The sequence below is a fragment of the Sturnus vulgaris genome, chromosome 1 (genome assembly GCF_052056855.1).
Source record: "Sturnus vulgaris isolate bStuVul1 chromosome 1, bStuVul1.hap1, whole genome shotgun sequence".
Taxonomy (NCBI): Eukaryota; Metazoa; Chordata; class Aves; order Passeriformes; family Sturnidae; genus Sturnus; species Sturnus vulgaris.
In genome coordinates, this window is record NC_142243.1 from 74881834 (window position 1) to 74904341 (window position 22508).

Genomic DNA, 22508 nt, shown 5'->3' on the forward strand with positions numbered 1-22508 from the left:
ACGGGCTCTGCCACAACTCTTTTGTTCCTCCTGCCACAGACTGAACAATTCGTGTGTCATATAGGATACAAGAAGGACAAAAAGACCCATGCAGCCATTACACTTCTTTTATTATTCCAGGAAAGGGATCCACAAAACACATCCTACTGTAAGAAAAGCTGTTGTAGCTGTCTCTTTGGTATTATGTAGGTAAACTATGGTGCCTAAGAAAATACTAATAGAATTAACATATAACAGTAGCAGAAAAATAAAACAAATCAAGGCTTTGTCTTTTAAATACTACATAGGTGCCATGTGCCCTTCAGTTATATTCTCCGATAAAGGACCAGAACCAGGTGACAGGGAATAAACCCAGGTGTCCTGGGCTGATGAAACAAAGGCACTCACCCCACAGATACTACACAGGGACATCTGGCACAAAAGCATACTTTGGTTTCCATTCTTCCCTAAGTACTTCTCCACTTACCAGCCAAAGACACACATCTACAAAGGATGCTCAGCAAAACATGGAACAGGCTGCCATAAACTCCTTTCAGCTCCAGGCAATGTATCCAGGCACTAAATGGATGAGACTGGAAGGTAAAAGGGCAAGGCAGCTACAAATGTGCTCCAGCCTTGTCACAAGCAAAAGTAACTTCTCCTTTCTCATGGGCAGTCCCTGCCTGACTCTGCCGGCTGCACACCAGAAGTGAAGTCAAGCAGAAGCAGCACTCACAGAGCAAGTGGCATGGTTCTTGTGTCAGCAAGAACCTGCAGATCTCTGCACCCAGGTGGAGGATGGCTTGGACATGGCACGTGCTCTGTTTGTCTAAGCAGCTCTGTTATTTCTGCCAAGCCCATGAACAAGACTACACAAGGGGGTTCAGGCACCACTGAAAGAGACAATTAGTGCAAAAGGAGTCACCTTGTTCTTGGGAAATGTAAATTTATTGTGTGATGGCACCTATGCTGCCTAGACATCTCCTACTTAGGGAGAGCAAAATCTGCCACAGAACAAAATGCTGCGAGTTTTGTTGTGCCGGATGAAGAAGAGGAAGGGATGATCAGCAGTGAAATCCGGAACTCTCAGTGCACAGCGCATCATCATCACTGCAGCCGTGGCAGCTGCTGCTTCAGTGCCTTCTTCATTGACTTCCACAAAGGACTTGTGAACCACTTCAGAGAGCACCAGCTCGTTGCCAGATGAGATTCCTGAGAAGTCTGCCTTCCTTTGCTCAAATGCATCAGGCATTCCCATGCTGCTCAGAATGGGCTTCAGATCATAATTTTCTTCCAATTTAAATCTGGGTAAAGACACTCTCACCTTTGTAGAGTCCATCATTTCAGGATTGATCCAATCTATTAGCTTCTCATATGTAAGTTCTCTTTCCAGCTAAAGAAAAATTCTAAATTTAGTTATATACAATGGAATCGATTTATTGTTACACAAGTTAAAGAACTGATCATGGGGTATGTTTACATTCAGCATAAAAGGCATTTTTTTAAACCTGGTTAATATGTCTCAATGAACACTGCAAGTTATACCTGTCACTTGAGAATACTGCCCCCAACAAGATCATTACCAAGTGTTTTTTAGGTAGGTACAATAGAGACCAGTCCTCTCCATGTAAAGTTTACTTCTACAGAACAATGTTAAATTGTTCACCATTTTTAAAATTTTTACCTAAGGGAAAGAAAGATACAGAAGAACAGCTAAAAAGAACCAAAGAACCCAAACCCAGTTTTTCTATCTCTTGTCCAAAGGTTCATCCTTTATATCAGTCAGCAGCATGGTGGAAACACTGGGATCACAAAGGCCCTTTGCAGTCAGTCGTAGAAAACTTTTATTAATAAACTCCTTGTCCGGAGCACCAAAGAGCCCAAATTTGTATGCTACCCTCACCACAAAAGAGATCCTGCCCTTTCCTGTGAGCCTCTTTCCAGGCAGTGAGCCACACACCACCTGCCAGCTGCTCAGCACACAAGATCATCAGGACAAGCCACAGGACTTCCAAAGAGCCCACCCAAAATCCCCCTCTCCACATTCCATCATCACCATACAGCTGCCCTCTGCCCCTGAGCACGGCCTGCTCTTCCTCCAGAGCCTCTGCCTAAGGGAGCAGCACACAGCCTGAGCAGCACTGGCACAGGGCACGGTCACTTTGGGGACAGGGAGGAAAAGAACATTTCTGCTGGCCTTGAGCACCAGCAACGCCATTGCTCTGGAACTGAACTGCACGTCTCTGTGCAATATCAGACTTTCTTCCCTGGAAGGGCTCAGCCTGTCCTTGCACTCAGCTCAACAACTCACCCTTTCCAAGCCTGTGGATCCATCCTGGATTGCATCAGGGAGCAAGATGATCATGCTCAGTTCATTACCCACATAGGGCAGCTCAAGGATTTTGGTCTGGAAGTCCCCAATGTAGGTCATGTTAAAATTTGCCTCCTTGAACATCATCTGCACAGGTCTGGTTTCATTCTAGAAATCAAGAGATGTCAACAGTTAGGGCAGAGCTATCCTACTATTCTCAAGCAACCAAACAGGCAGCAAGTTACTCAGGGCCTTTTAGGATATGACCAAAGTGAACTGATGCCATACCACAGAGCAGAGACATCACACTGTCCTTTGTAAATAGCTAAAAATCCTGAGATTTAATTTTATTTACTAATGTAGAAATGTCTGAGAAGATTCCTTTAAGGCAAATATGTATCCTTACCCTTTTTTTCACTTAAGAACTAGGGACAAACACTAAAATGAGCTAGCAACCAGCAGGGGCATGGTTCTTCACTATAAATGAATAAATAACTTCAATGCATGTATTTTTAGTCCATGTGGTTCCAAACACTATAACAAAGACTTAAAATATTTAAAAATGTATATACTAAAACTATCAAGAAAGTTTGAGTATTATTTTTAAATCTTAAAAGTCGTAAGGATTGTAAGAAGGGGAGAGAATTTATTGTCATTTTCATTATCTGCTATCTTATACCATTTTCACATGGAGCATCAGTTACTATAGTTTACATCATTATTTTCCTTCTTCTCAGTTTCATTGCTTTCTCCCTTTCCTTCATGAGATTGTCATACAAGTAGCTTTTTGTCATTAAAGTAATGCACATTGGAATAATGCCCAGACAGAAATTTTTTTGCAGTCAGCAATGACGCATAAAAAGGATTGATAAACAAAAGAAAAGCCACACAGCAATAGAAAATCATCCAGTGACTCATAAGAAGTGCAGGAGTCATAGAAATAATTTCACAGGATGTTGGAATGGTTCCTGGGATGTCGAAGTGGTTCTTTGTTACTGAAGAGAATGAAAAAAAACAAGCTTAAGATTTCAGCTTACACCTCAGTTTTCCAATTTTTCAATGAGGACAAGATGTCAGGAACTGAGTCAGCCCACCAGTCTCTGAAGTGCTCTTGTAGAGAGTATGGGGTGAGCAGTAACACTCTCTTATTTAAAAGTGCTAGTGGCACTTAAAAGTGGTCTTAGATTTATTTCACCACTGCGGGGAGGGACAGTATCCAGACAGGCATGAGGCCTTCAATTTTCCACAATGGTTGTTTCAAGCACGTGAGTTTAGGAAGGCAAATTACCATTTCTTGTATAAAAACTTCTGGAGGCCAACCCAGAGCTGCAGGGGATCCTGAGGGGCAGCCATGGCTGCCCATGCCAGGGCCAAGTCTTCCTCAAGAGCACTGATCTACTTCTAAAAACAAGACTGCAGAGAACACAGTTCTTCAGAGGATATTTCTTTTCCAATTATTTTGGATTGGCTCACAGGCAGAAATGCAACAAGAAAGCAATGACTTAAGAAGTTTTCACACCTGTCTTTGTGCTATATGAAAGGTTCTAGTAATTATGTGAAAGTTCAGAGAAACCCAGAAAGGGTGTTCATATGAAAGGGAGGGGGCATAAAGAATCTCATACTGCCTACCCAATGCAACCCTGCTTGAAAAGTTTAGTTTCTTCTTCAAGGTGGTCATTTCAGACATTTCAGACAACATCCACCTAACAGTGTGTTGTCAGCATTCTAGCACATCATACCTTATTAATTTGGAATGGCCTTTCTGTGGTACTCTGTTTGTTGAACTGCTCTTCCCAGTTGCCTTTGAAATAGATGGCATTCACCAACACAAGTCTGGTCAGAGAATTCAGAATCCCCTCTGCCAACAGGTTCTGAATTTTACCTTTAGGATACAAGGAATACACCCATAAATAAATAGGTTGACATGGATATAATTACATCTAATACTATCCAAGAGAGTATCTACTCCACATTTCATACACAATAGAGAATTATGTACCAGACACAGCAACACCTCTAAATTTCAGGGGTTTAAATTCACTATCCTACATCCTGAAGTAGATGTTTACCCAAACCATGGCTGCCATTAAACACAACTGGGCACTGGGCAAAGCACTCACCTTCAGTCCTTTCCTCTACCCAGCCATTGATTTGTTTCCTGGAATCCTCCCAAGCATGCAGGAAGTCCATCTGTTCTAGGCCAGCATGGTAGGATTTCTGACTCGACTCTATAAATGACTAACAGGGACATTCACAAAACATTTTCAGCACAAGATTTTACTCTCATTCCGTCACAGATGATTCTTGCAATTCCCAAGGAAATCTGCCTGCTTTTCTCCCCTATCTTCATATAGAGCCGTTGAAGTTCCAGCTTACAAGTTTGTACTAGGATATTTACCACTTCTTTGAACCAGGAATTAAGTCAAATGGCTTATGCAGTGTAACACAAACATTACATAAATTCATTGAAAATCATATAGCTATTTTTTTCTTGTTTTTATTTTATGCTTCAGGGACATATCATATTATTTTTTATGTTTGCTTATCAGACTTTTGCTAGGAGATGCATCAAGCATTTGTTCCACAGCCAAATATATGAAAGGATCACAGAAGCCTCAAGTGTAGAGACTGATGGATTTTATCCTGCTTTGCCATATTCAGATCACAGTTTATTTGAAGGAGATTCTCCATCAAGTTCAGACACCAGGCTCTGTCAGAATTAATTGCACTCCTGGCTCTCAGCACACAAAGGTTGGAAGGCAAACACTAAAGCCTCGCATTCACCTCCAGGAGAAAGAGGTAGCAAGTGCATTATCCTAAGAAATGTCTCAAATTTAATGGCTACTTACTGCAAGAAACTCAAATGTCTTTTCTCCATAGAGCCGGTTCGCAGTTCTCAGGATGTATTTGGTGTTTGGATCATTAATTTCAGCGAGAAGGGACTGATACCCATTGTGAGCATCCTGAGCGTTGTTCAGAGAAAGCACCTGCACAAAGATCAACATCCTCAGTGCTTGTACAAATAATAACTTAAGGAGCAGCAGAGTCATCAGTCCTGGATTTCATTCCATTAAGCCAAGTGCTACAGGATCATAGAATGCCTCAGGTGGGAAGGAACCAGTGGGGACAATATTCTACAAAGCTCTGTCTAAGCAGAGACGTCTACAGCCCATAGTCCAAGACTGTGTCCAGATACTCAAAATCTATCTCCAACTATGGCAACAGCACAAATTTTTGAGAAACTTTTATTAATAGTAAATGTTAAAAAAAAAAAAAAACAAACGGGTTTTTACTCCTCTCCCACTCTGCAAAAAACAAACATCCAAACCTAAATGACTGATTCTGCACTTAATATTGTCAGGTCATATGTAAAAAACATGCCAAGTACTATCTGCTACCTGAGCAAGTTGAAAACAAAGAAGTGTAAACCATGCTAAGAGTTTCACATCCAGCTACTGTAGATTTCTTTTTTTATTTGTCTGGCCACATTTTGAAAACATATATTGTCTGATATTAGGCCCAAACAAGGAAGCAGAAGACGTTATTTTATGTAGCTAGAGACTGATCAAGCCAACAAAAAAAAAAAAAAAAAAAAAGAGAAAAAACAAACATAATTTTCAGCTACATATTAAAGAATACCTGTCTTAAAACCACAAAAAATAGCACAGAAAGAAAAAAACAGGAAACTCTTCATTGCATAATGAAGAAATCTCCCCCTTCAGAAGCAATGAAAATTCATTCCCCTTACACACACACACCAGAGGAAGAGCTCTTCTCTCTCACACCATAGTGACAATCAGAGTTCAGCACAAGGGCATGTCACAGACTGTAAGACACATCTCTTGCACATGTAGTCAAATCAAATGCCATCCACTAACTTTATTTGGTCCTACCTTTAGTATCTGGGCTTCAGTGCTACCTCTTGAACCCAGCAAAACCATAGACAAAGCAGAAGAAATACTAAATGGTGAAAAGAACACATTCTGACCACTTTTCTTCTCACACAGCTTTCTTAACAGGTCCAGTGCAAAAGTGGTGTTTGCTGCACAGAGGCTTTCCATGCTTCCAAGCCTGGCACATAAAACACAGAACACGAATGGAGCTCTTCATTTGAATACAAAAAGTTATTTCTACCTTCTACACTTCCCAGTGTAAACTGGGCAGCAAAGGTAGGAAAATGATCTCCTCACTGGAGATGGATTTGGTGCCACAAGCACCTGAGATCCCATCCTACACATTTGAATTATTTCAGCAATTTTGAGTCTGCTACTGGATTTCAATCCCTAACCTACGTGGCCTGACATCTTTTGAGGTGATCAGGCACAGCAGCAATTTGTTGAGGACTTCCTGAAACAAGTTTCTCTTGACTTCACACAGAAAAAAACCTGCCTTTTTAGGGCAACCAGAGCCAGAGTCAGACATCAGAACAGTAGAATTTCCAACTCTTACCTTCTGTAAGTCAACAGACCCTCAGTGGTAACTGCAGCTTGCTTCTACGTGTGTATACGCTGGGATTTAAATTTGCCAGCAAGGCTGGGAGGCGTCGGCAGAATGACTTGGCTTGCACAATAAAAAAAGGAAAGAAAAAAATTTATCGCCAGCATGACAGGTGACTGCAATTTGCTGCTGTATTACAAGGGAAAAAAAATCAAAGTCCATTTTAGTTTCATTTTATTGCCTGCAACTCAGGAACGCACACCGTCATAAACTCAGCACCTGTCATACTCTATATACATCTGCTATAGGTAGTGAATCTGAGATTAAACACCACACCTATTAAATGAGTAATAAGCACCAGAACACTGAGTTAACCACAGATAAGTATCATAAGTAATCATAAGATAGCTTTTATTATCTCTGTGTTTTGTTCTTCCCTTTAGGCAGGGCCTAGTGTTGACTTGTTGCTACCAAATACAAAACCACCACCTAATTCATACTACTGATTCATTATCTTAGGCAGAGTGTTGAAATGAGCAAGTTTCCACATGCATGCTTTTCCACCCAAGAAAATTCCTTGCTAGCAGCTTTACTAATCAACAGTGGCAATTTTATCCTATTTCTCTTCTCCTATAACTTAAAAAAAATTCAACCAAAGAACAAGCATGCTTAGATGGAAACAATCCTCCAATTGCGTTTGAATGAGCAATTTATGCACTGCACAGAGAGGAGACACATAGTGTTCACATTGGTTACAATGAAGCCCAGAATTTTCCTACTGTCCCAGTATCTGCAGATTGCTAGCAGTAAGGTTTCTTTGATCTCTGGGTCAAAATTACACCGGAATAGTGACAGCAGCAAGCAATTATTTTCTTGAAAGTGTCTGTAGAACTTTCACAACAGGCAAGAATTTACAGACAAAAGGACGCAACTGGCACTATTTGCCTGCTTGTAAATCAGGGGCATTTAACCAAATCATAAATATTATTCAATAGCTGGGACACAAGGCTAGGAATTACATCTGCACAGTCAATTACACTTTCTCTGCAGCTTATGAGTAGCAACAGAACTACAGACACCCTTCTCATCAGAGATAAAGTACAATGTAGAACCCACAGTTTTGGAGACCATACATAATGACCATACTTTAAGGAACAAAAAAACCTCATGATACAAGTACGTATTTGTCAGTCAATTGTAAACTGTTGCAAAGCCCTCAGCAGTCAAAGGGTTTGCCTACAGCAACTCATTCCTCACTCTGCTCTCCCCATGGTCAGCAGGTCAGCAGTGAGACACTTGTGCAGAAGTTTTGTACTCCTACCACTCTGAATTGGAAGCGTATATTCTCAGCAGTGGAGTCTTTATGGACAGAAAGGCTGTGTGTAGATCAATAAGCAGACAGCCACTGCAGGGGCTCGCCATGGAGAAACCAGAGCAGGGTGCAGCTCTCTTCCAGCCCGTGGCCCAAGACATAAACTTTCTTCCCACCAAAACTACGACGTGGATCAGTGTTCAGCAAAGAATACTTCCCCATGTATCAGCTACATCAGAGGAGTCTCAAGCTGACTCTTTCAAAGTCAGCCCCAGACGGAACCCAGGGCAAAGAGCACCAGGCCATGTCCATCTCCACGAACAAAGCTGTCTGTGACACAGACAACCCCTTTTCCCACCCACTCAATCAAAGCAGGCTTCCTTGAGGGAAAAGGCTTCATTTAGGATTTGGAGAGTTGGGAGCAATGATAAAACACTTGCAGGGCAAGAGCGCGGACAGCTCCTGGTGGCTCTCAGCATCGCACGCCCCTCAGGGGCGCAGGGAACGACATGACCCCGCTGCTGCTGCCCAGCTCCTGACCCCTGTGCCTCGGCAGGGGCGGGGAGGGGCAGGGAGGAGTCTGACACTGTCCCAGCAAGCTGAGGCACAAACAGGCAGAGGTTCGGCCCTGCCTGGAGCGAAAAGCTCCTTTCCGCCCCCGCCCTGGGTTTGGCCGGGCAGGGACGTCTCGCCCGTGCATTTCCGCGGTGCCCCCGGCGCTGCCACAGGAAGCGCTCCAGCCGCCAAGAACCAGCGGTGTTTATAGGGAATGTCACGAAAGAGGGAAGAAAGAAAAGACAAAATACAGTAAAAGCAACGCCATTCAGCTCTACTTCTTAAAAAACCGCGCCAAACAAGACAACCCTTAAAAACACAGGCACAGGCTTCCCGTAGAAAACCTTCAGGACAACGCAGCAGCAGCCAGAGCAACGCAGCCGCCGCACTCACCCTGCCGGCCGCCGCGCTCCCTGCTCCCGGAAGCGCAGCCGGGCAGAGGGAAGGGACGGGAGCCCGGCCCCTCCCGGGATCTAGCCAGAGGCTGAGGCGCTTCACCCTTGGCCGCCGGGAACGGGCAGGCGCCGCTGCCCCTCCCGGTAAAATGGCGGCCCCCCCGCCTCAGGGAGTTCTGGCAGCCGCCCCTCCCCTCCCCTCCCCTCGCAGCTCCGCCGGTCACGGCCCGTGTTTGTTCGCCTCTGCCTCCCTCTCGTGGCAGAGCTGACAGAAAACACCCCCGGTCCCTGAGGCGTCTTCAGTTACTATTACTTATTTCTGAAGCTAGGATTGCTTTGAGCCAAATTGAGCTGCTGCTCTAGCCAGACAAGGTACGGGCTTAACCCTTCCTCGCATTCCTGAGGGTCTGAGTGAGGCAAATAGCATTTAGAGAGGTGTATTTTAAAACTTATTTATTTATTTTAAATTCTGTTGAAAGGAACCTGTGTAGCCACATGAGGGTTATTGGGAGCTGATGAAGACTTGCAGCTGAGATGTGGAAGGAAAGCAAGCGGATGGCCACAGGGTGAAGATTGGGAGGATTTGCCTCCAGTAATAACTCAAGAGCTTGGTCTAGGGCTGAAAAGCAGGAGTTGGGTCTGATTGCTGCAGGCTGGGAGTACATGCTAGGACCACATCAGGGTAAGCAGCCCTCCTTAAGAGGGTGAGTAGAAAGCCTTTGGCAAAATATACTTGTGTGCAGTGCTGTGAGTGGGAGAGGTAGAAATGCCGTAGCTTATAGTGGTAAGGCCTGATCCGAATGGCAGCCAGGATTGCTCTGTCGGTGCAAGGCATCGCACACTCCCCAATGGCAATGCCGTGGTTGTCCCTTCAGCTTAGGAAGGAGGCATTGGAGGAGCTATGCCTCAGGCGCCAGGGTATGTGGTCTGATGAAGAAGAGGTTCAAGTCCCACCCCCCCAGTTGCAGAGAGCTTCAGGTGTGGGGTTTGCCTCTGTGCTAGCAAGCAAGAGTCTCCTGCTTTGCAGCTCAAGGGTTCACTGACTAGGGTGAGCAAAACCTGCCGAAGAAGAGGATGGTTTGTGATTTGTTGTGTCTGATGAAGTAAAGAAAAGGGTGGTCAGCCTTGAAAGTCATTGTTGGGACTCTTGATCTCATCATCAAGACACCTGTGGCAGCTGCTGCCTCGGTACCTTCTTCATTGACTTCCACAAAAGCTTTGTGAATGACTTGTGAGATGAAAAGATCCTTCTTCACTGACATCCCTGTGAAATCAGCCTGACCTGGGTCAAAAGCATTTCTTATCCCCATGCTGCTCAGAGGAGATTTAAGGTCATAATTCTTTTCCACTTTCAACTTGGGCAGGTACAGATCCACTTCAGCTTTCATCATATTGTCTGATTTGGTCCATTCAGCCAATTTCTCATATGTCAGCTCTCTTTCCACCTGCAATGAGTCGAGGAAGGAAACATTTGGAATGTGAAGGACAGAGACAAGACGTGCACAGTCTTAATGCTCATCAAGAACATGTAAAACAAGACCCAACTACCAGCACAGACAACAGATGGAACGCGCATCATATTTAGAGGACATGATCCTACAAAGTGCTGAGTAACTTATATCCCTATTTATTTTCTTAAAGGTGGCGAAGTGTGGGCCTGAAGCCTGAGAGTAGTTTATCATTTTTTTCTCTGGTGTGAAGAACGTTGATTTTTTTTGCAATGTGTTACTTATAACAATAATAATAGGTGTGTATGTGGATAAATTTTCTCTTAGTTGTGATAAATAAATGGGAAGCATGGGAACTGAGGTACAAATAAAAATATTTGCTCTGCTCTGTGTAGAATCTGAAACTGATCCTGGCATATTCATGAGTTGCTGTTGACACCTTCTGGATCAAGATAGTAGTCAGCACCTAGTTTGAGAAACCTCACCACAAACTATCAGCTGGAAATCCAGGCTGAAAATGACATAAAAATGAATTAATACAGCCCTCAGGAGAAGATAACAGCATGGTGATTCAGAGGTGATCCTTGCTTTTCCTGTGCTATTGTGGCAATAGGAAAAAGCATATAAAATAGTCTTAAGACAGTTGTGTGGACATAGGTTTTAGATGTACTATGTTTGCAATGTTACCACATGTTCTGAATCCTAAGCTGAAAATCATGCTGTTACAGTTTCTGAAACAAGGTATGAGCAAATCAGAGCTATTCTGCTGTGATTTTGATTTATTCTTCCTCATTCTTTTCATCTGTTTCTGTTACTGTTTCATAGTGTATGTAATACAACAGTAGGTCAGCTTTACCAGCTCCAGGCCAGTAGTGTTATCATTGATGTCATCAGGTAGGAGAATGAACATGCTGAGTTCATTTTTTACATATGGCAGCTCAATGATTCTGAATTTCAAGGTGGTTTCACGGAGTATGAAAAATGTGTCTTTCAAAAACATCATCTGTACTGGTTTAGTCTTGGTCTGGAAAAAATTCAGACATAAAAATTACCTTACACATTAAAAGTGATAAAATTTACTTGCTTCGTTGAACTGAAAACAAGTACAAGATTCAGCAGCATCTGGATACCCAGGACCTTTTTCTTTAGACCGTATCACATACACCCCCTTTTCAATATCTTTGAGGTCTTTATAAAAAATTGCATAAACACACAATCTAAATACCTACTAACTCAATCCCATGTAATGTATTTCTAAATATAAAATAAAGGAGTTAGCTTTGATAACTCCTTTGCAGGAGGAGGTTGATAAACTCTCTTTACAGGCCTTACTGTTCACCCTGTGAATTAAACCCTCTCTGGCACCAGTGTATTTGATTTGCATGGTAGTGGGGAAGCTGCAGGGATGGCTTCTGTAAGGACACATCAGAAGATGCCTCTGTCAGGCAGAGCCAGTTTCAGCTGGCTCCAAGACAGACCCGCTACTGTCCAAATCTGAGCCAGTCACATTGGTAGTGCCTCTGTGATTGCATATTTAAGAAAGTGTAAAAACTGCTGCAGAAAAGCAGCTGGGAGAGCCGAGTGAGAGGATGTGGGACAAACTGCCCTGAAGACACCTAGGTCAGCAAGGAAGGAAGGGGAGAAGGTGCTCCAGGCCCTGGAGATGAGATTCCCCTGCAGCCCATGGTGAAGACAATGGTGGTGCAAATATCCACCCTGTAACCCATGGAGAACCCATGCTGGAGCAGGCTCCTAGCAGGACCTGTGATGCTGTGAGAACAGCCCTCTCAGGAGAAGATTTTCTGGCATCATCTCTGACCCCGCAGTGGACTCACAATGGAGCAGTTCTTGAAAAACTGCAGACCATGGGAAGGACCCACATTGGATGTGAAGGATTTTATCCTATGGATAGGATCTCACACTTGAGCAGAGGAAAAGGGTGAGGAGGAGGAGGGAGCTGTAGAGACAACATGCAATGAGCTGACTACAACATTAGCCCAGTCCCAGTCCCCTGCACTGCTTTGGGGCACAGGTGAGTCATGAGTGAAGCTGATCCTGGGAGGAAGGGAGGAGTGGGGGGGAGGTACTTTATGTTTCATTTACTTCTCACTAACTTACTCTGAGAATTGGCAATAAATTAATTTCTTGAAGCTGTGCCTGTTCTTCCTGTGATGGCAATTGGTAAATGCTCTCCCTGTTCTTTCCCTGACCCGTGACCTCTTCATCCTATTTTTCTCCCTCTATCCTGTTCACAAGGGGCAGTGATAGGGAGTCTTGGTGGGTGCCTGGTGGCTGGCCAAGGTCACCCACCACAACCAACTGCTGTGACGGATCCTGAAACTGCACACGTAGTGTAATAGGTTTCGGGTACACAGTCACATCAATTGTTTCACATTGTCTGGCATACAAAAGGTATTTGCACCCTTAATCTATGTCAAACAAAATGTTTGTTTCCATTGACAAAAAGTTTTGCTTGCTTTTGACACAGTCTATAAATATGTGTGCAGTCAGCTACTGGGAATCGTCAGTGCATGATCATTTAAATACTGTTAGCTTTATGAATAGATCATCTGAACAGATCACCCTCACACACTCAACTAAAATGACAAACCCTGTGAAAATTCCCTGTGAGGTTTGATGTAACACCCAGGGTCCATTTGGGAAGAACAGCTGGATGAGATCCCATGATCTCAGGGTCCCAATAACAGAAGTGAGTTCTAGGTGTGTAAACATTGCTCTCAAAAGCAACCTGGTCCCATTTGAAAATCGTACTTAGAGAAATTTCTTTTTGTCCTTAATCTACTTTCCTTAACTTGCTTAGCTTACTTTTTTTTTTTATTATTAACTTTAACAGTTCCCAAGTGTTTTGATACTGAGGAGTTTTAAATTAAAAATCCAGTTTTCATGGATAGGCATAAATAAGACAATGCTAGGTTATTTTCACAGTTAGTATTCTCCCTGAGTTAATACCACTTTCTCAGCTATAAGTAGTGTTGCAGTGGCATATGAAATACAGGTGAAGTATTTTCTCCTCAGTAATAGACATATTGACGTACAACAACCGGCATATCGACAAAGAATTTACCTTGCTTATTCTGAAGGGCATCTCAGAAGTATTTTTCTCCAGAAATTTCTTTTCCCACTTTCCTTTGAAATAAATGGCATTTACTAAGACCAACACAGTGCGAGAGTGCAGAGATCCTGCAGGCAGCAGACTCTGTATTTTCCCTTTAAAATCAGACAAAGTGATTGTTATTCCAGTGTGACTGCATAACATGCCAATTTTAATTGTTCCTTGTCTGTGCCTACCTCTCTTTCAAAAATGTTTACTTTGGGGAATTTTTTTTACTGTACATTTTTACGTTGTACATATGGTAAAAATGACTTTTGAAATATCTTTATATCCTTTGTCCAGAAAAATTGTGGATGCCCCATTGCGGAGAGCCGGGCTGAAAGGACAGTGCAGGAGGCAATCTTCCCCAATGACTTGCAGCTGTACTGGTTACCAAGGAGTGGAAGCACCTGTGCCTGCCCAGTCAGTCGGGGGATATAAAGGGCTGGGTTCTCTGGCTGTAGTTCCAGGCACTTGGAGCTGGAGACCCAGAGGCTGCTGCAGTAAGAGCAGGAGGCTGCTGGCTGTGCTGTGAGCAGGTAAGGGATGTGTGCTCGTGTGAGGGACAGTAAGGGTTAGGTGGCTGGGAAAGGGACAGCTTGGGGTGAGGCAGTTATGCAGAATGAAAGAAGGGGTCAGAGCTATGTGGAACTGCCGGTAAGAAAAGGAATCAGTACTGTGGGAAGCTGCCAATGAGAGAAGGAGTCAGAGTTATCAGAGAGAGGCCTATGAAAGAACGAGTCAGAGAGAAAGGCCTGTAAAAAAAGGCATGTAGAGTTTGTGAATAAAGGACTGGTAGGAATGCCAGTTAAAGGGTACCAGCCCTGTCCATCTTGACTTAACTGTGACACTCCATCCTTTGAAGTGTTCAAGGCCAGGTTGGATGGGGCTTTGAGCAACCTGGTCTAGTGGAAGATGTCCCTGTCTGTGGCAAGGGGATTGGAATGAGATGATCCTCAAGGTCCCTACCAACCTGAACAGTTCTATGAATTCTCTGTTCTTTTTGAAATTATATTTATTGGAGTTTTGGTAGTAAATGGCACTGGAAAATGCATAAAGCGGAATAGCTTGGATTGTCCTGTGAAGTTGGTTGCAAGCAGCTGAAGAGTGCAGAAGTAAAACCCTCATTAATTACTGTGTAGCCATACAGTACCTACCTGTGCATCCCTTCGAACATCAATCCTTCAGACAGCATAAAGAATTGAGGGATGGACCTTGTATGGAACAGCAGTTAGGCTGGAGAGAGGCATTCTTTAGACTATTTAGGTGTACTTTGCTCATCACCTCCCTGCCCTGAGTTTCCACCTTTTATGGATCTTTGGCTGTAAGAGCAGTAAGTGTGGAAATACAAACTGTTTGAAAGTTAGACAAGAAAAAAGCCATCAGAGTGATACTTACTCTCAGTTTTGTTTTCTACCCATGAATTGATCTGTGCTCTGACTTGTTCTGCAGCTCTCTTAAAGTTTACAGCTTGTGGCTTTGCATTGTAGTAGCTTGTAATGAGTTGTAAGAACTCCTGAAAGATAGAATTAAAGAATGTGTGCTTTTTTAGTTAAACTTGAGTTATAAAAATGCTAGTAATAATCAGTTTAACATATACAATCTAGTAATGCGTAATTTAAGAAAACTTGGTTTATGTGCAGTAACCTTTATAATAAGGTCTGATACATTCCATTCTAAATTTTAAGTAAGGACTGATCAAACTGCAGTCTCAAGAAAACTGAGACTTCAGATTTTTGTGTTTGACGTCAAAGGTGGAAAACTTTAATTTTGAAATATCCATGAAAGCTTTACTTTTTTTTAATTTCTCAAAATGACATTTTTGTATAATTTCTTTTTTCCTGCTTTCTGAATTAATGTACAAAATGGAAGAATAGGGTCATATAAAATTGAATGGAGGGTTTTAGTTTGCATCAGAGGTGAGGAACCTGCCAAAAATTTGTGAGGACAATAAAAGAAATGTTCTGGTAGAATAAAGTCATGGCAGAAAAACAGAATTAATGTTCCCATGGCTATCTGCTGTGAAATCATTTATGGAAATTCCCTTGATTCTCTGTAAAGCAAATGTAAATGGTATTATGGAGAAAATGAGCAACACATATTCAGAAGGACAAATTGCTGATTTCTTAGGAAACCAAACAAATTCCAAAATCAGAGAACAGTAATCTCATTTAAAACCCCCTTCCACGGACCTGGAAGATGATTAATACAACATCGGTTTTAAAAAGATTTCAACGATACAGGTAATTACAAACTCATGAGTCGGTGTGAGGCAAATGAATACAGTGGGTGTATGGGTTAATGTGACTTATTGGAGGAGTGTCAACAACAATTTGTAATGGGAAATCCCAAGTAACAAATCTGTTGGAGTTTCCTGAAGGTTCTCGTAAGCATATAGGTAAAAGGGCCATGTCATTACAGTCTTTTTGGGTTACAGAAACATGTTTTGTAGGACTTCTCACCAAAGGCTGAGCATCCATAGGCCTACAGAGATAGGTATAAATTGTTTAAAAAACTGGAAACCAAGAGTAGGAGGAAAAAATTCACAATGAAGAGTTATTACTGCTGGAATACCACAGGGGTATGTGTACTGGCATCTGTGCTACAGTATTTTTTTCTGTAAAACAAAAGCCTAGATGTGTACATTAAAATATATATTAACATACTTAGAGGTGATCCAGTAAAGTGTAAGATATAGAAAGTGGTTGTTATGGTTTAGGAATGAGGTACTGGAGCTGTAATGGGCAGATGCATGAAAAAAATCTTCCTAATCATGGCCAAAAATGCAAATAAAAATTTAAGAACTAGGAAGAAAAAAGTAGGCGACAAAAGAGCAATTTCTATAAAGGCACTTTGTAATACTATAGCATGTCCACTCTCTGAGTTGCAATGCAGCTGCAGCCTCCCCAGTCTCAGAAATGCTACAGTATAAAAGATACAGACATGGGGGCCTGAGGGTGACCAGAGATGTGGAGAAGTGTCCTTCAGAACAGAAATGAACCAACAGTGATGCCAAACAGGCAGCAAGTTCAAAAAGCACAGGGGCATCCTGTGGTGTGTAGCTCAGCTGTGGAAATCCCGGTGCTGAGAGCTGAAGTAGATTCAAAAGACAAGTGTGCAAAGTCCTGAAGCAACAGCTCATCATGGTCTTAAGCAGACATGCCTTTTAGTTCAAGAAGTCCTTGAGCTGCAGATCAGTTGGCAGCCACAGCAGATTCTGGAGAAGAATCACTACAGAGTATTCTCATAGGCTTGCCTATTATTGCTCACTGCTGAAAACAGATGGACCACTTCCCTGTCTGAGACTAGCCTTTTAAGGCTAGTGTTCTCACTCAAACTCCAGTGCTACCATTTGGAATTTTTTTTAATCATCTTTACTTGAGAATATTGACAGAGACATTAAGAGTGATTATCAATAAAGATGTTCAACTCACAGGCAATAATGGGTAGGTCTTTTCTTCATACAATCTGTTGGCACTCTTCAGCAAGTAAGTGCTTCTGCGTTTGTTGATGTCAGACAGGAGCTTTTTGAAGGCAGAGTGGATGTTTTCTGCTCCCTCGTTCTCAGGATCCTTGGAAAGAGACACCAATTAATATGGACATTTTTTTTCTGTTGCACCTGCTATGTTTATTTAAATTGTTCATGTTGTTTTAATTAAAAAGGAGTTTCAGGGAATGCAACTGTTTTTTGCATGTTTGCAGCATTGTGTATAACTGGATAAATCATTGCTCAACATGTAAAAACCCATTTTTCTTTAGTGCTTTGTATGCATTTGGGGGCATTACCTGATGGTACATCAAGGAAGCTGAGTCTCCTTATTTTTGTCATTTTCAGGCTTTAGTTTCAGTTTCACAAGGATCCATCAATGCAGCCTGGCAGCTTTTGAGGTGTTCTACCCTCACAGAAACAAATGCCAGGGCACAGACTTACCAACTATTCAAATTTTCCCTGTTTCATGTGGGTGTTTTCTGTTACTGTTTAGATTTTGGAGAGAACTTGTTCTGGGTGTCAGTGTTAATGGTTTCCAGGAGGATAAGGTTTCTTGCCAGCTGTTGCTTTGTAAATGTAGGAATGAGCTGCTACCTGCTCCCCACCAGCTGCCTGGATGCAGTGTCCTCCCCCATGTCATGTACTGTGCCCTGCACATGAGACACCAAGAGTTTCTGCCACTGACTCAGCGTGACTTGTCTGTCATTTCTTGCTATGCTCTTTTCTCACTCATGCTGAGATGTGGGCTGATAGGAAGGACCCCTAGGAAAGAATTCCGTAGCCAGAGGACACAGGATAGCAGAAGCTAAGTTGTTCAGTGGGATGGGAACAGAGGCAATAGGGAGAAACACCTGAAGGAAAAGATTAGACAGACTTTGCTACAATTTATGAAGTCAGTGAGTTGCTAAAATTAATGTGAGTGCAGTGATTCATCTTGAAGAACCATCTCACCCCATCAAAGGAGAGAATGATCCCTTGCTGCTTTTATTTGAAGTTAGTCTACTTTAATTTCTTTCAGCTGTCTTTTAGTTTCTATGCTGAAAAAAAACATGGCTTGTTTGAGTTTAATACTTTTCAGTGATTAGGGAGTTCATTTGTTGAAAAAGATCCAGGCCCTTCTCCTGCTGGCAAGTATCTGGGGAGCAGATGAGCAAGGTTGAGTCAACACACATCATCTTAAAGGGGAATTTTGTCTGCCTGAAGTTTGTGCATACAAAAGGAGGAAAGGACTTTACTGGGTAGGGCTGGAGTCAGGTGTGAATGCAGTAGTTATTTCTCCAGGAAAAAAAAAACCCCAACCAACCTGAAGGTGGTAAGGAATGGAATTGTCCAAAGCATATTAGGACCAATGTTTTTTTGATATTTCCACAGCCTAGCTAAAACCAAGTGAGACAGTATTATGGCCAATCAAAATGCTGTTAGTGTCTCAGTTCTGCTTTTGAAAGACTGAATTAATTAGTTTTACAGCCATATTACCTGCTTGTTCACTCTTTCTGTATATATAGTTCTTACTGAACTGAGATAGTAGATAATAGACTGAAAACAAGCAGATGTTAAAAGCCTAAAGCAGTGGTTGTATTGGACTATCTCATTCTCAGATTTTTTAACTCAGTCTTTTGTTGTAATAAATACCATCTTTCTTTTCTTTGGTCTTCCTGGAGAAGGCCTTGTTGTCTCAGATGGACCTTCTTCTCTTGCAGTCCGGTTAAAATGAAGAACCTGTGAGGAAGATGATAAATGTTTGTAAACACAGCTTGAGATTAATACTCCCAAGGGTTATAAGTATCTTAGTTTCTATGGTAATTCACCAGCCATGGCCAATGATAGTCTGTTGAAGTTAAGGAGGACAAGACCTTACTCTTGATCAAGTCTCTGTAACTGTATCATTACTATATAGATTTTAGCCACATGGACTGATTTAATAATATTGTGACTGGAATAGGTTCTGCAGGGAGGTAGCCACAGCACCAAACTGGACAGAGTTCAAGAAGTGTTTGGACAACACTCTCAGGCACATGGTGTGACTCTTGTGGCGTCCTGCACAGGACCTGGAGTTGGAATTAACAATCCTTACAGGTCCCTTACAATTCAGTGTATTCTATGACTCTGATATTTTCAATACTCGCATATCTCTATTATTCATGGAAGATTTATCATTTTTATGGACTAATTAGCTCACAAAGATTTGTGCCTCTCCTGTGCAGCCAGACACGTGTTCAGGAGAGCTTGCAACTTCTGTATGCAGTATGAGAAAGCAAATACACTGCTGCCACAACCAGCTGAGGTATAGAAGCAGGGATATCTTGCTCAAGAGATTATCTCCAGATTTCCTTTTTTCTAGCATACTGTAGTGCTGTATTAATTTTTTTTATAAAGGTCTCCTCATTACTTTTTGAGCACTGTATTTGCTTCATTATTCTGTTTAGAGGGTGGTTAAAATGGAATGGAGAGCTCCAAGCAAGACCAACAGTAGTCTCTAATGTAGACAACTTGCAATGCTCTGTGAACTCTTAAGTGTAAGCTAAATGTAGGGTTGAAGAGTAGAGATCTTGGAAATAAAGTGGAAGTGACCTGCCATAGTGTTGATATGGAAGAGCCCCACTCATGCTGTCAATATTGCAGATCACTGTCCTCCCATGTTGTTCCTTGCTGTTCTCCATAGGTAGAATAACAATGCAATTTAGGTAGCACCCCCTGTAAGGTGGTACATGGCTAATTTCAGAGCTTACCTCAGCCATCTGGGTTGCGGTGTCACCTTTTGCACCCAGGTGGACCATGGCAAGGGCAGTTGCAATACTCCAAGGAGAAAAGAAAATGTTTTGGCCTTTGGAAGTTTCATTCAGCTTTTTGTAAAGATCCAGAGTGAAGCTGTTGGTTGACACTGAGAGAGGTTCCATTGGTACACCTGAGACAAATGAGCGTCAGAGAGAGGTGGTGATTGCTTCTTCACTATTTTTAAAAAATACAAAGCTGCCAGTGGGAGATTGCCTGCACTTCTCAAAAACAGTTGAAGATATCCCTGGGTAAAATACTGCACAGACCAAATACAGTCAGCTAGTAGCTGTCTTTCTAAGACCTGCATTATTTTTTTTTCCTTCCTCATCACTTTCAGTGTCCTACCAGGTTTATTTGTTTTTTATCAGTTGAGAATAATTTCTCCCTGTGCTTTGGGCTTTTTTCTATTTGTTTAAACTTCCTGTGCTAGTATTATTTTCTGCTGAAAAAAAAGCTGAGTTCAGGTGATTCACTACATATATCCTGAGGGATACCAGAGAGATACAGGTTATTACACATTCTTGGTATAGGCAAACCCGTATTTGGAAACTGTAGCTGGATTTGCTAATTTCTGTTTTTCAAGAAAATTTGTTTGTCTTGCATACAACCCCAAACAGTTCCTCTTTTAAACAGCAACAAATTTTCTCTGGTTTCCTGCTGGTTTATCTTGCATATTTTCCATCCTTCTTCTACTTCTTTTCTTAAGTATGTTTTTACAGGGCAAAAACAAAGAAAACAAATAACCACAACCCCAGGATTAAATTGATTTTCTATACTTGGGTCCAGAAGAAAGGATTTTTTTTTTGGTCCATCTAATACCTTGACAAATATTAGGACCAACTCAGAAGTTTTCCTTGTCTTCCTCAGCACAAAGACTAATAAGATGTTTGGTAAAATCAGTGTAAGAAGACATTAAATTAAATGTAAGCATTAGATCAACAACAGCAACTGAGCGTGTAAATCCATCTTCACCCACAATTTGTGTGGTTAAATCAAAAACTGCAGTCCTCAAAGCAAGCTGCTCCCATGAAGTGTCAGGGATGCCTAGAGCCTCTGAGGTCCTCAAGTTCTGTTTTTAAAGCTTCCTAGGGCTCTACAACAGCTTTGAAGCATTCCTAGGGGTGCTTCAGACGTGAATGCTATGCAGCCTAGCTCTTACCTAAGTAGTTTTAGGTCCTTCAAATCACATATCTTACTGCTGTTCCTGGAGGTGCTGATACTCCCTGGTGATTAAGCCATCCTACAGGTCAGGAAACTTTCTGCCCTGCAAAGCTGTAGGTTTTGCCCAACCCTGGTTTGCATTCTGTCCACTGTGCCTTGGCACAGGGTTTCCTAAGGGCTGCACTTGATAGCAAAAAATAAGCACTCCTTTCCCCTGATTTTGTGCTATCATTTAACCACTCAGTTCCAAAGAATTTTAAATTAATTTTTAAAACTTACAAATAAAAGCTTGTTATTTTCATATGAATATCTAATTACCTGAAATCCTGAGAGAGAAAAGAGTTAAGATCTGCCTTCAGTCAGGGTCTGTGGCCGTCTGTGGGGCAATGACTACTTTTGGAAATGTAGAAATATTTGCACCTCCCTTATCTACATCCTCTTCTGGTATTAAATGTGCATGCTCCCTCATTTATTCCTAGTTGTGCTCTCTATCACCTGCTTTCAGAACTTAGCAGTCTCCTCAATTCAAGGTCACTGTTGCTGGATTATGTCCTAGAGCGTGAAGGCCAGTATTCCAGTTCCCTACAGGTGTCCTCCACAACCTTGGAGTTTGGCCCACAAAAAAGTAGGAATTGCAGAAAATAATTCAACCACACTGGATTGCTGACAGATATGCTGAAGTAATTTTGCTGCCTCCTTTTCTTTATATTCTACCATCTGGGGAAATTAATAGAAACTGATCTCAAAGCTACGACTGAAAGGAAATATTGAAATAGACTGTTAATCTCATTCACCCTGTGGTGAAATTTGAGAGAGGAATCATCTGAATAGTTGTAGACCTCAGGTTACATAAAGCTCTTATTTTGTACCAGGATATTTTGCATTTTTGTTCCTCTGTTTCAGAAAACAGATCACAAAGGAAGTTCAGAAGGTGTTTTACACAGTCACCTTTGTAAAATAAATGATGAAATAAGAATGAATGCTGAACTCATCTGAACTGGTGGATGTTGTTTTGAAAGACTTCTGCCTCTAGCAAAGTCACTGAAGGTTCTTTAGATACCTACAGGCCCTGCATTGTACTGAGCTTATTATCCCTCTCTGATGGATTTAAGGAGTTTGAATCATCCAGCAAAAGCTGCAAAGCTGCTTGGAAGCTCTGCTTGTAATGATTTGTTTTACTGAAATACTGTGTAACACAAGGGAGCAGAAACAGGAGAATGTGTAAAACTAGGTATCATCAAAGGTGTAAGATGTGCACAACTGTTTTACTTTAAACCAGTGTAATTCTGATCCTAATCTATGTAACTCAGATTAAGTTGTATTGATAAATTTCATTTGTGATCATTATCTGATTTCTGCTATATTCAACCTTAGTAAAGAATGACCCCTGACCACCAGTATGGCATGTGCAGAGTAAACAAATCACCTGTGTGCTCTCAACCTATATGGAAAAAGCATCAGTATGAAGTTTGTGTTTTGAACAAGGATTGTTTTAGTGCTTCTATACATTTAAAATCTGACTGCTGCATATGC

The 22508-nt window shown here is 41.9% G+C and overlaps 2 protein-coding genes across 2 annotated transcripts; both read right to left on the reverse strand.

Annotated features, from left to right (window-relative positions):
• Positions 1–93: 93 nt before the first annotated feature.
• Positions 94–9374, reverse strand: LOC148225308 (serpin B6-like). Its single transcript, XM_088170198.1, has 8 exons — positions 8988–9374; positions 6740–6850; positions 6184–6361; positions 5140–5277; positions 4411–4528; positions 4030–4172; positions 2291–2458; positions 94–1372 (listed from the first exon to the last, which is right to left on the reverse strand). Exons 3-8 carry the CDS (start codon positions 6349–6351, stop codon positions 968–970), a joined length of 1140 nt encoding a protein of 379 aa, XP_088026324.1. The 5' UTR covers positions 6352–6361; positions 6740–6850; positions 8988–9374; the 3' UTR covers positions 94–967.
• A 53-nt stretch (positions 9375–9427) lies between these two features.
• Positions 9428–21364, reverse strand: LOC106850827 (heterochromatin-associated protein MENT-like). Its single transcript, XM_014872433.2, has 8 exons — positions 21294–21364; positions 19769–19944; positions 18672–18758; positions 16984–17121; positions 14948–15065; positions 13523–13665; positions 11294–11461; positions 9428–10434 (listed from the first exon to the last, which is right to left on the reverse strand). The coding sequence occupies exons 2-8, from the start codon at positions 19934–19936 to the stop codon at positions 10033–10035; spliced, it is 1224 nt and encodes a 407-aa protein (XP_014727919.2). The 5' UTR covers positions 19937–19944; positions 21294–21364; the 3' UTR covers positions 9428–10032.
• Between the last annotated feature and the right edge of the window lie 1144 nt (positions 21365–22508).

What these genes read in the sequence shown, in the direction of transcription:
- LOC148225308 (XM_088170198.1), bottom strand. Translation starts at nt 6,351, where the DNA reads ATGGAAAGCCTCTGTGCAGCAAACACCACTTTTGCACTGGACCTGTTA. An exon ending in AGACATTTGAGTTTCTTGCA is followed by an intron (nt 4,529 to 5,139) that starts GTAAGTAGCCAT and finishes TGTCCCTGTTAG; the next exon opens with TCATTTATAGAGTCGAGTCA. An exon ending in GGCCATTCCAAATTAATAAG is followed by an intron (nt 2,459 to 4,029) that starts GTATGATGTGCT and finishes CTTGATTTCTAG; the next exon opens with AATGAAACCAGACCTGTGCA.
- LOC106850827 (XM_014872433.2), bottom strand. Translation starts at nt 19,936, where the DNA reads ATGGAACCTCTCTCAGTGTCAACCAACAGCTTCACTCTGGATCTTTAC. An exon ending in CCGCAACCCAGATGGCTGAG is followed by an intron (nt 18,759 to 19,768) that starts GTAAGCTCTGAA and finishes TCTTCCTCACAG; the next exon opens with GTTCTTCATTTTAACCGGAC. An exon ending in ACACTACTGGCCTGGAGCTG is followed by an intron (nt 10,435 to 11,293) that starts GTAAAGCTGACC and finishes GACTCATTGCAG; the next exon opens with GTGGAAAGAGAGCTGACATA.